Source organism: Ictalurus punctatus, chromosome 25 (assembly GCF_001660625.3).
Source record: "Ictalurus punctatus breed USDA103 chromosome 25, Coco_2.0, whole genome shotgun sequence".
Lineage (NCBI taxonomy): Eukaryota > Metazoa > Chordata > Actinopteri > Siluriformes > Ictaluridae > Ictalurus > Ictalurus punctatus.
The window spans coordinates 6,685,650-6,698,705 of NC_030440.2; the positions used below are offsets into that span (position 1 = coordinate 6,685,650).

Below are 13,056 nucleotides of genomic sequence, written 5' to 3' on the forward strand. Positions count from 1 at the left end.
AGTGCACTTATTATGGCTTTTCAAATATGACCTTTCATGTAGTGTGTTATAGAGCTGTTTGTGAATGTAAAAAGTCTGCAAAGTTTCAAAAATCAAAGCGCACGACAAACGGAGTTATTGACTCCCAAAAGAAGGAACCGATTCTGAACAGCTGAATCGAGTCGTTAGTAATTCCAGACTTTTCTTCCTGTACTAACCTACATAGGTTTGTAACTAAAAGCCCCATCTCTGGTGCATTTTAGACACACGCTGACAGTGGTAGACCAATCACAACAGACTGGGATATCTTACCAATCAGAGCCGAGTATGCTCTCTGAAAGGAGGAGTTTAGAATGAATCAACTAGAACGGATTGTTTAACGAGTCGTTTTTGACACTGGGGGGGAATGTAATGGTGCAATTTAAATGATGAGCACATTAAAGTGTTTTTTGACCTTGGATGCACGTAAATGTATTGTATGAGACCTTTAAAACAAAATTAGGCACATTTCAAAACCATAATAGGTGCGCGTTCAGGAATATTCATGTGTGACGGAGAGGCTGTTAATGTATTTGCTTCAGTATTTTCTGATGTGCTGAGAATTAGTGCATGCATTCATTCATCATGTATTAATAGTATTAATTCATTCTCATTTGTGGATCTTGTACACTATCTGGCCAAAAGTTTGTGGATACCTGACTATCACATTCATATGTGTTTTTGAACGTCCCTTTCCAGATTTAGTCCCCTTTGCTGTTATAATGAACTCCGCTCTTCTGGAAAGGCTTTCCATTAGATTTTGGAGTGTGGCTGTGGAGATTTGTTCATTCAGCGACAAGAGCGTTAGTGAGTTCAGGCACGGATGTCAGCTGAGGAGGCCTGGCATGTAGTTGGTGTTCCAACTGATCGTAAAGGTGTTCAGTGGGGTGGAGGTCAGGGCTCTATGCAGGCCACTCTAGTTCTTTCACTCCAACCTTGGCACACCATGTGTTCATGGAGCTCGCTTTGTGCACAGCGGCATTGTCATGCTGGAACAGGTTTGACCCCGTGGTTCCAGTGAAGGGAAATTGTATACATATAAAGACATTCTAGGAAATTCATTGTTTCTAACATTCTGGCAACAGTTTGGGGAAGTATCGCATGGGTTTGAATTTGAGGGGGGGGGGGGGGGTGCAGTACAATGGCTTAGTGGTTAGCACATTTGCCTTGCACCTCCGGTTCGAATCCTGCCTCCACCCTGTGTGCGTGGAGCTTGCATGTTCTCCTTGTGCCTTGGGGGTTTCCTGCAGGTACTCCAGTTTCCTCCCCAGTCCAAAGACTGTAGGCTGATTAGCACCTACAAATTGTCCGTAGTGTGCGCAATTGTGCAGGGTGTGCAGGGTGTCCCCCGCCCCATGCCCCAAGTTCCCTGGGATAGGCTCCAGGCACCCCTGCAAGATAAGGAGTATGTAAAATGTATGAATGGATGGATATTTTATGGGAATGTTTAACTGCACAAACAGACACAGCTCACATTTATGTGCAGTAAAAATGATTCAGGGGAGGATTAGCAGAATGTACACAAACATCCTAGATTATTAATGAAAGTTTATGATCATGGATTAGCATAATGCATGCAAAAATGATCACCCACCTATGTGATACCGGTTTTTAAATTAGACAAGTAGCCTACACAGGTAAGTCCGAGCGTAAGATTTGGATCGATTTAAAAATCCACGTAGCAATCATAAACTGATTATTATGTTTATGCAGGTTATGTAATTGAGGTAGACTTAGTTTGGTGTCCTTGTAGCCACCATTGTGAATAGTGCAGTATGATTTTAAAACAAGCTGTGTATCAGATAATTATTATGTCTAATTATTCTGCATTATATCATAAACGAGCTAAAGATTTACCTGGGTGGAGTATGTAGCTCACGAGACCTGATTTAAATGAAGAGACCTTTAAACTATATCAAAGCAGGCATGATTATTATTCATTTTGTCCTAAAAGGTCATGGAAGATTTAAACACATTGCCTTGCATGGTGTATTGGGTAATCTATTGAATCGTTCACTGTCTGATTTTTAATCTGCCTCGACATGCCTGGCTTGAACGCTGAACGATTAAGAAGCGTCCTTTGAAGCATGATAATCTTGCGTCCTTACCCATGGATCGGTCCTGCCACACCTACAAGATTTTAACACTAATCTAGTGTTGGAATAGGTTTTCCACTAAGTACTAATCACATATCATCAGTACGTGTTTCGTAGATGTATTGATCTCCGACGTAGATGTGCTCAAACCTGTTTTTGTTGGAGGACTGTGGGAATTCTGACTTCAGAAAGGGTGCAGTGGTTTAAGGAGTATAACTACAATTAAATTTTTGATGTTTGGGAAAGAGACTAGTACTGTATTTAGGACTGGATGTCTGAATGAGAAGAAAATTGTCTCTATAAAACAAAAACCCCTCCACACTTCTCGGACAGAAGCAATGTGATTTAATGCAGTTTTATTTTTATTAGTGACCTTGAATTTTAGGAGTCTTTCAAGTTGTGTTAAATGTGCAGTTTGTAGTGTTTGAAAGTGTTCCCCCAGTCCAAAGACATGCATTGTAGGCTGATTGGCATCTCTAGATTGTCCGTAGTGTGTGAATAGGTGTGCGTGTGTGATTGTGCCTTGCGCCTTGTGCTGGGTTGGCACCAAATCCTGTGTCCCCTGCCTTGTGCCCCGAGTTCCCTGGGATAAGCTCCAGGCTCCCCGCAACCCTGTGTAGGATAAGTGGTACTGTAGATCTGGCAAGTTTTTTTTTTTTAAACTTTCTGCCTGTTTACATTTTTCCGTCCCAAAAATAAGCCCCACCCCAGAATAGATCTTTTCATTTCTGTCACGTTTCCTTGAAAGGCAGCTTATAAGGTATATGTAGTTTCACCATATAGTTTGAGCTTGGTTGTGGAAAAGGTAAAGACTTGTTTTCATTGCAATTGCAGTTCAGCACTCAGGCAGCCAAGGGCACTAAAATTACAACCTGAACCTTTAGTATGCTCATAATACTAAAGAAATGGTCATTATGCATACGTATTCTTGATATACAATTTCAATACAATACCCCTACAAGCACAGGTCAGAAAAGTCATTTGACATGATCAGATCTGCAGTTACACAGCCAAGTTGTACTTTAGCTCTGAAAAAAATCAAGCTGTACATGTATGTACTGTACATACTTGGTGAGTTTGGCAAAAGTTTAATCAAATGAAAATAAAAATGCTAAAAGTAAGTAGCGTATAGGTGAAGGTGAACCAGATTCACAAAACACACAGACACACACAATTATTGGCTGCCCATCAGAGTGCATGTTGTAGACCAATCCTATTTTCAGACTCCACAGATTCCTTCCAGGTCTCACTGTTCCTCTGTGTCTCAGCCTGACCTTTGTCTGTGTGTGTGTGTGTGTGTGTGTGTGTGTGTGTGTGTGTGTGTGTGTGTGTGTGTGAGAGGGAGAGAGTGCATGGACTGCAGGTCATGAGGCGTCATGAGGGCTGCATATGTCCTTGTGCAGTTTTGCCCTCTGATGTCATGGAGCTTGTACTGAAAGGCTGGTAGAAACTGAAGAGTCATCTACCAGACCTTTCCATGGTGACTTGGCAGTACTTGGTTTGTTTAAGTCCCAGGCTACAGCTGGTATGTGTGTGTGTGTGTGTGTGTGTGTGTGTGTGTGTGTGTCTTTTAAATAAGTGACCCTATTCTAGAAGACTCAGCACTACTTTCAATTGACAGTGTAAAACCTTTTTTTTTCCTCCATCTTTTAGAGCCTAAAGGTGGTTTGCTATTAATCTCTTGCTATAAATTAATGCTATTAATTATGTCATGTGACCTTTTCACTCACCTCAGTTCCTAACCCTTGTGAACGTTTTCTCATATGCAGTGTGGCAGAGCTCTGAGCAAAAATACCCGGACTGTGTGAATATTGCAGTGGGGTCATATAGAACATACTTCTCTAAGAGCATTCATTTGTTAGTGTTTCAATGAGGATTTAAAAAAATAATTACTCTGTGTTTACAGATGATTCAGTTAATAGATAAAGTTTATCCAGCGCATGGCTTCATGCACACTCGTACACACATTCATACACTCATTCAAATTTAGGGCCAGTTTATCTTCGCTATAAATCTACTGCCATGTTTGTGGGAGGTGGAAACTGGAGAAGCACCACCCAAACAGGAGCCTGAGCTCAGGATCAAACTTGGGACTCTGGAGCTGTGAGGCGGCAACACTACCCACAACCCATAACCTACAACCATTTCACCATATAAACCTATAACTGTTTGTGGCATCAGCCTACACTTCTATATATGAAGTACACCAAGTGTTCCTATTTAAAATAACAGTATTACAGACAATTTTTTTTGTTTTAATTAGTATTATGTGTGCCAGTTTCAAAATATTCTACACTTGATTTAGCTTTGCAGCACTGTTTCGTAAGAGTAAATACAGAAGCTCCATGTTGTGGTTTGTTGCTGTTTTATTAATAGCTACTTTCCTCCCAAACTATTTTGTGAGGCAGTCATACTTATCTGCATAATTATGTCTCATTTTGTGGTGCAGCAGCATGTTGTAGTACATGAGTATGGGTATATAAGACTCCAAGCTGTTGATTTTTTGAGTGATCGATTTATTTTGTCTTGATATTATTTTCTGTGCAATTACTTTTTTTTCACAGATTGTCACAGGAATCAAAGCTGCACACTGACTCAAAGAATTGTGCATTATTGTATGACCAAATAAAAGGTCACATCAGACACTGCTGGTATTTAATGTGGTCAGGAAATAATAATGTAAACGTACTGTAAATCCTAACTAATCCTAATTGTGATCTCAATTCTGAATTTACACTGTTTTACACTGCTGTATAGCTGAAATGCTTTTATTTGAAAAGTTTTCTGTCATTAAGGGCAGTCATTTAATGCTAAGTACTGTATATATGATTGTATATATTCTCATTAAAGTAAAGTGTTCTCAGTTTGCTAGTATAATGCTTTGCTTTTCTCTATGCCATAGAAGAATCGGTAGATGTTTTAATATAAATTTTAATATTAAAACTAATGAATAAGAAAAGCTTGTCTGACCACCTAGTAAATAAAGCTACTAAATAATATACTAAAACTTGTTCAACTTAATTAATTAAAGTTAGTCAAAAATACCTTAGTTTAAAGTGTGCTTTTTCATATTGTTGGCAGCCAGTAAAGAAGTTGGGCTCCCCCTTTTTCTAAATCCAAATTTAACCTCTGTGCATGGTGTTTTCTGTTTACTGAGATCAGATGCCGTTGATGTATTTACTTTATTTATAACTTTGTAATCTCATTTAGAAGTTTGGGGACTTTCTGTCTTCAGCGTGAAAGGGTAATTATTAAAAGAGGGAAAGAAGGCAGGATAAAACACATCCACAAGCACCCATGCGTGCACTTACAAGAGTCTTTCCTCCTGTAGGTCGCTTCCTTTTATTAAGGAATTTCATAATACATAGACCATGTCTGTTCTTGCTGTTCTGTCTTTTCCATATTGAGTACTGAAAGCCTAAGCTTTTATTAATAATATTTTTTGTTGTTTATATTCAGTATCCAGATCACCATGGTGCATAGGCTTAAGGCCTGAGTGCTTTAAGTCATGGCATTGCAGGGTGGCTCAGATGCCCCCGCTGCGGATGAGAGGGGCGTCCCGCTGGATATCGACGATGTCCACATGCTTCTGCAAGGTCAGGATCTTTCATACCTACAGATCTGTTGATAAACTATGATTGCAGAGTAAAGCAGTGACATGTTTTAAATCGCTGGGAGGGCATGGGCTTGTCAGGTGAAAAACTAATTTTTTGTAGATATTTAGTGTTTTGTACTAGAGAAAGTTGTTGTGCAATCGGTACAAAACTTTTCGGCACAGTATGTACTTGATCATAACAGTGTGATCTTGATCACAACAGTGATCATAACAGTGGTTATGAATTTGATTCTTTGATTCGTCCTTATTTTCCTTGCCCTCCTCCTTTAGTGTCTGACTCATTGACTCACCTGTAAACGACTATTTAAACAAACACTGCTGAGGGTGTGGCTGCAGTTTGTGTGAGCTGTGTGTATTTGTTGTCATTCTGAGCTAGCTGGATATCACTTAGCAACAATCTTGCCATTTTATGTCATGTGCATGTAATAAAAACATGAAAAACTAGTATAATGTAGCTCTGCTACCATTGGTGTGTGAGTGTGTGTGTGAATGCGAAACTGTGTAAAGTGCTTTGTAGAACCGCTAAGGTTAAAAAAAAAAAAAATGAAAGAGAGAGACCTTCAAGACTGTGAAATCCTACAGCTTGAATATGGAGAATTTGTCTTTCGTGTCTTTAATTGCAAGTGATTATTTTCCAATAAAAGCATGTCCAGAAGAGTTTTATTCCTCTTATAACACTGCAATTTGCTAACATTGATATTTATTATATTGCAGAACAACAGGTCATGTTATTTATTCATTTATTGTTACATTAAATAATGTGGAATGTCCAAGAAGCAAGTCAAATCCTTTATTTTTTTTCTCTTTCTTGAGGTTAATAAGACAAAAAAAATGCAGCTTGTCATGTTATTGAGAAACCGGAAAATGCAAAGCCCTTAAGCAATGTCCTTAAGGTTCTCCCATGTTAGAAAGCCTAAGGCAATAGTCTTACCATACCTTACAGTCTTACCGTACAGTCTTACCCGTCACTGATGCAAGAAACATTGTGGCATTATGTTGCTTTACAGTATAATATTACAAATCTGAAAAGACCCTGTATAGCATGGCTAAAAAGAGGGCTAAAGGCCTGTAAGACTGTGACATCCTACAGCTTGAATATGAAAAAGTCAGCCTTGTGTCTTTGTGACCCTGAGCCAAATGAAAAGTGTTTGAGCTGAGATCAAACTGAAGTTAATCAGTGCATGCTTGAGGGTGAATGAAAGTATGTAGTAAGTCATGTTAAATAGACTTCAAAATAGACTTCAAGTTAAACTGTAATGAATTCAGAATGACTCTGATGCTCATATTCATAAGTTGCTCATAGGTTCCTGGTTACACAATTGCACTTTTTGATTATATAGTATACAGTTATAGAAGGGAAATTATTTACAGTTACACTATCCAGTATTAACCAGATGAGGATGGATTCCCTTTTGAGTCTGGTCTCTCTCAAGGTTTCTTCCACATGTCGTCTCTGACTTGCTCATTAGGGATACATTTATGTATTTAAAATTTATATCTGGAATTGATACATTTCTCTAAAGCTTCTTTGCGTCAATGTCAATGTTAAAAGTGTTATACAAACAAAATTGAATAGAATTGGCTATTACAATGGCTTGATTTTATTGTTATTAATTCATTTATTTTTCCTAGCTATTTGTTTTCCCATGAATCAATAACACAAATCAGATTAATCAAGTCTTCTTTGAATTCAGTCACCATTTGCTTTCAGTTTATTCTGGTCTTTTAGACCCATCTGCCAACGCTAGCTGGGGTCAGGACACACAGTGAATTTAAGCTAGACATGGTTGGTGTTTGCTTTGACTACAGGAGGGACAATAAAAAGAGAGTGGCTATTTCAGGTGTGACATCTATACTATTTCTGTCTGCTACAAGGTGCAGTGTTTCCCCAATGCTAGATGAACGACACAAAAAGATACAATGCTAAACACTGCACTTGAACCAGTGCTATGCAATTTCAAGCCTGATTATTTGAAGTTCAAGAAAGTAGAACATTATCGTGTTGCTTGTCTGCCAGTTTTTTTCCCCCCATTCTAAGTACCGTATGCAGGATAAAAATACACTTTCACACTGTGCTGTGTGTAATTAATGCTTTTAGTTGGCCCACCCTAGTTAATAACCTGTAATACAGGTGCCCAGTGTTTATAATGCAGCAACAATTGCCATGTATCAGTGCTCACTGTGTCTTTTGTTAGATGGGTGTTGCTGCTTTAAAAATCTTTTTTTCTTCTCATTAGAGTATACCATGATTGATTTGAATAATAGCGACAGTTGTCTATGACACATTGAAACAATTTACCCTTGGATGTGAGCTAGCTTAATTATTTAATTATTTGGTTTAAAGAACCAAAAACATACAATGAGTAGTTACATGTAGCTATTCAAACCTATTCAAAGCTGAAACATTGCAGGGTGTGATGCATGTAGCTATGTGTTTTGGTTTGAGCTATATTTGCAGCCATTTCTAATCTGAGCTTAAAGTTAGTTACTGCCTGAAAGAGCCACTGAGTTCTTGAAACCACAAAACCACAAAATTCACGTTTGGCAAGATATCTACATATTTCTACATGGATGTATTCCATTTTTGTGACAGGATGAAGTTGTTGTAGAGAAAGCCTACAGAAACTGTTTAGTGCGTTCTGCATTTACAGCTTTGGTCATCTTGCTCTGTCGATTTAATGGTAGCATGTTAGTTTTGTCCTAACTGTACTTGTACCATTTTTCTTTTCTTCTGCAGTGGAGCAGGAGCAGGTTCAAAAGAGGACATTTACTAACTGGATCAATGCTCAGCTTTCAAAGGTAAACCTTTAAAAAGCTGTAAATCTGCATAGAGATGTATTTATTAGGGCTGCAACTAACGATTATTTTTCATAATCGATTAGTTGGCCGGTTGTTTTTTAGTTATTTATTAATCGATTAATCGAACGGGGGCTGGGGCAAACTTTCAGTACCTTTTTTTAAAATTATTATTATTTAAAATAAAATCCACAAACTGAGGGTTACAAATATAAACTTCAGACTAAAACTTTGTCCAATTATATAAAACTGAAAAGAACCCAATACACACAAACACACACCAGTATGTGTATGTGTATATATATATATATATATAATATATATAAATAAAATTAATTTAGGACTGTAATTTATATATATATATTATATTATAAGCTTATATATAAGAATTATGCATTACATTTTATGGATGCACAAAAAGAACTGAATAAAACTCCAGTCCTAAATTAATAATAAAAACTTCCTTTCATTGCACCTTGTGGTTTCTGTTACTTGCTGCCTTTAGGAATTTTTTATTTACTACTGTTTACTTTTGATCATAGTGTTTTAATTAGACATTACAGATCTTACTCACACTACACTCTGTATCAGCGTGTCTACACTGCGCATGAGGAGCAACGCGGCCTCGTTACTAACACATCACTTCTGTTATAATAAACGACAGAAGTTACACTGCAGGTGCGCAAATACAGCATATAATGACAATAAACTTAAATTAAACTAAACCTTTCAAGCAACTTGCACCAGTTTCCTGAACCCCATGCACACAGTGGAGCATTTTGGGTACAAACATAGGTTTGTGCTCGTGCATGTCGTGTTTCCGTGCTACACAAACTCCACTTTATAAAGTTTAATCTTCTCTGTGGTGTTTAATATTAAATGCTTCCCTGCCTTAGAGGACTTTCTTCCTCAGTCACGTGACGATTTCTCCTCTGTCGGATAGTGACTGAGGTCATGTTGGGTATAAAAGATAATGTTGACATAAACATTAAATTGAACAAATTCACTGTCGGTGACTCCGGGTATTAGGCTAATGCTAGCGGTGTCACATTCCGTGCGCATGACGTCATGCGCCACTGACTTGTAAATAAAATAAAGGCTAATGTTCTATTCGAGACAACATTACCTTTCTAAAATTCACACACTAGACCAGGGGTGAGGAATCTTATCTGGAAACGGCCGGTGTAGGTGCAGGTCTTCCTTCCAACCAAGCAGAAGCCACACCTGAATCTATTGAAAGCTAAGATCAACTGATTAAACAGGTAGAATCAGGTGTGGCTCCTGCTTGGTTGGAATGAAAACCTTCACCCACACCAGCCCTTTGCGGATAAGATTGCCCACACCTTCTCTAGACAGTAGAGTACACGGTGAATAGTGTAAGTGTACAGTACGTCATTTGAGACACAACTTAAGTATTTATTCTCCAATGCGTGTTTTTGGTACAGAAGTAACATAGTGAGTAAATGTACCCCATGTCGACTAATTGATAATGAGATTCATTGACCACGATTTTCATAATCGATTATTATCGATTTTATTGATTAGTTGTTGCAGCTCAAGTAGTTATACAGAATTAGTAGTAATTCTTTTTTGGGCTAATCTTGCAAAAGCAATCGTGAATAATGGAGTGTGAGGGGTGGCTTTCTCATCTAATTCTTGGTTAGTTAATATAAAGTTAGATAAAAACTAACTAAAATACTAACATGGCAGTTAACTTATTGATTTGTTGATCTGGTCATTCATCCAAACAGTTTACCAGTATATAACATTAACATTAATGCCTACATGAAACACAAAATGCAGCTAATTCTGTGTCGATCTTACAAAAGCTACAAATATGGGTGGCATGTCTACAAAATGACTGACAGCACTTAACTCTTGAACTTGACTACAAAGTAGAGGTACAAACCTCAGGTTTCCATGCGATGTGATACAATTTTGATTCTTAAGGCAACAATTGAATATTTGACACAACCACTGAGTCTGCAACAATAATTTTGATTCATAGTGATATGTGAACACCTTTGTTTGAAGTCTGGCAATTCACCTTGCTATCCTACTTACACATCAATTTAAATTTTTTTTTTTTTTTTTTAAATTTTACACACTAGTTGTTCGTCCTTTTTAAAAATTATTTAAAATTGATTCATAATAAATTCTATTTCATGATAATTGATTTATAATCAAATATAATCAATTTATGTTTGTTGCCAAATAGCCTGATGATTACACCCCTACTGCAAAGCACTTTTTAAAGTTAAATTTAGAGCTAAATGCTGTGTATGAAAATGAATATGCAGTAAACACAACTCAAGGAATCTAGAGCAGAACTGTTATTCTCAGTTGCATGAAGGATGAAATATTGACCAGTGCTCCTTGAAGGTTATTATTATTAATGGAATAAGATTTACTCCATAGCATGCATTATCACACTGTTCATTCAGAGAGCAAATGTTGGCCAATACTAAACAAAGTAGATAATTCAGTCATTCATTCATCTTCAGTAAGCACATTATCCTGGTCTGGGTCACAGTGGATCAGGAGTCTATGCCTGGAATACTGGGCATGAGTGTAAAGTCAGCTCCCCTCACTATGTTAAATGAGTGATCCATTGTGATGGGATATAACTTTGTAATGGCAGCCTCATCCACCTCGAATAGAACCAATTTCAGCTTGCTCTGAGTCTGCAGCTGACTTGAGGTCTGCAGAAGCGCTGCTTCTATATTTTAGCTTTGATATCAAGCAACAGAACATTCTTTCATTCGTTTAATGGTTTCATCACAACTAAATTTTCTCTATTTGTTTATTTATATCTGCATTTTGTATCAGATATTCTACTTCACTGAATTTTTGAAATCCATAATGTTGTTCCCTCTATGGACTACATCTTCATGATGCAATGGTTGTGTTTTCCAGAGGATCTGTCCTTCCTTGGTGCAGGATCTATTTTCAGACCTCCGTGATGGAGATCGATTGCTGGACCTGCTGGAGGTCATGAGTGGCCAGCACTTGGTGAGTGTCATACCCCACTTGAATATGTTTGCTAATGCCAATCAGTGTAAGTGCAAAATATTTATTGCCACGTTTGTTTGGTTTTCCCCACAGAAACGAGAGAAAGGCCATGGAGTTTTTCAGCAGAGGGGAAATGTTGAAACGGCTTTAAACTTCTTAAAAAATAAATCAGTGAGGGTTTGGTTATGCCTTTGTTCAGTCATATTGAATCAGTGTACATTCTTACTCAAAATCGGAGAGAGTATGAATTTTGATGATGTTTTTAAAGGAATAATCTTCTACTACTACTACTATTAATATTAATAATAATAATATGAAATATTGTTAGCTTGTTAATATTTTTTTCTTTTTAGATTAAGCTGGTGAATATAAACATCCCTGATATCATAGATGGGAAACCTTCCATTATTTTAGGCCTCATATGGACCATTATTCTACGCTGTCATGTGAGTATCACATCAGTTACAAAGACCTCACATTTGTCTGTGTGTATTTCGGGTATTTTCACATTTTACTTCTATGGATCCAACTGTGTGTTTGAATACCACACCATAGCATTGTGGTGATGTTATATTAAGCAACCGGGTGAATTTGAAACTCCCGCTGAAATGGTTGCTTTGATTCAACCAAAAGGCATATTGTGATTCATCCCTTTTAGTGGGATAAATTGGGTCAGGGCACTTGGGATATCTGCCACAGAGAAAATATGCCTGTACTGTATCAACCACAGGAAGGGCATTGAAATGAGAACAAAATAGGTTTTCAAAATAGTGTAATGAGGATTATATTGTTCATCCTCGAAGACATTTGTGTGACATCGTCATACTGTTTGAAAAACTGCCACACCTTTTAATAAAACCTGAACAAATTTGTTATGTTTATCTGTGTTGAATTTCATAAGCAGCACTGTAACTGAAAAACTGTGACTTCCCGCAGATAGAGGAGTTAGCCAGCACTCTCTCCTTTGGATCCCGTTCCTCATCTCTAGATTCCCTGTCCAGTGTGGATTCGGCTCCTGGAACCCCTGTTCGAGGCAGCCCTGTTCCACGGAGAGCATCACCCCTCCATGCACGCTTTCGCCTGTCTGCTAAAAAAGCCCTGCTCCTCTGGGTGCAAGACCAGTGCCAGAAGTGTGTTTCTGCTCCTCAGTTCACTGAATTTTATTTGAAGTGGTTTTACTTGTTTGTTTTTTGCCAGTTTGCACTAACCTACATTATATTTTCTCCATTATACTTAATTGATCCTATTTCTCTATTATTCTTCTTTCATCAGAGTGGGCTCTTCAATCAGTGTGAAAGATTTCAAATCGAGCTGGAGGAGCGGTGTTGCATTCCACGCTATCCTCTGCTCCTTGAGGCCAGACCTAGTGGACTTCTCCCTAACCGAGACGAGGAGCAACCGTGAAAACTTAGAGGAGGCATTCCGCATAGCTCAGCAGGATCTGGGAATACCCAGACTGCTTGAACCTGAGGGTGTGTATAATTTCTTCAAGATCTATCAACTTGTAGAATTTCACGT

At 37.9% G+C, this 13,056-nt stretch overlaps 1 protein-coding gene across 9 annotated transcripts in view; it reads left to right on the plus strand.

Moving 5' to 3' along the window:
• syne2a (spectrin repeat containing, nuclear envelope 2a) overlaps positions 1 to 13,056 on the plus strand; it is a 124,179-nt gene that overhangs the window by 688 nt on the left and 110,435 nt on the right. For all 9 annotated transcript variants that reach the window (XM_017455909.3, XM_053675761.1, XM_053675760.1 and 6 more), the window contains exons 2-8: positions 5,574 to 5,710; positions 8,468 to 8,529; positions 11,443 to 11,538; positions 11,632 to 11,709; positions 11,892 to 11,984; positions 12,475 to 12,668; positions 12,811 to 13,010. In XM_017455909.3, the coding sequence (XP_017311398.2) occupies positions 5,623 to 5,710; positions 8,468 to 8,529; positions 11,443 to 11,538; positions 11,632 to 11,709; positions 11,892 to 11,984; positions 12,475 to 12,668; positions 12,811 to 13,010 (811 nt within the window). In that variant the 5' untranslated portion in view covers positions 5,574 to 5,622. The remainder of the gene's footprint in view (positions 1 to 5,573; positions 5,711 to 8,467; positions 8,530 to 11,442; positions 11,539 to 11,631; positions 11,710 to 11,891; positions 11,985 to 12,474; positions 12,669 to 12,810; positions 13,011 to 13,056) is intronic.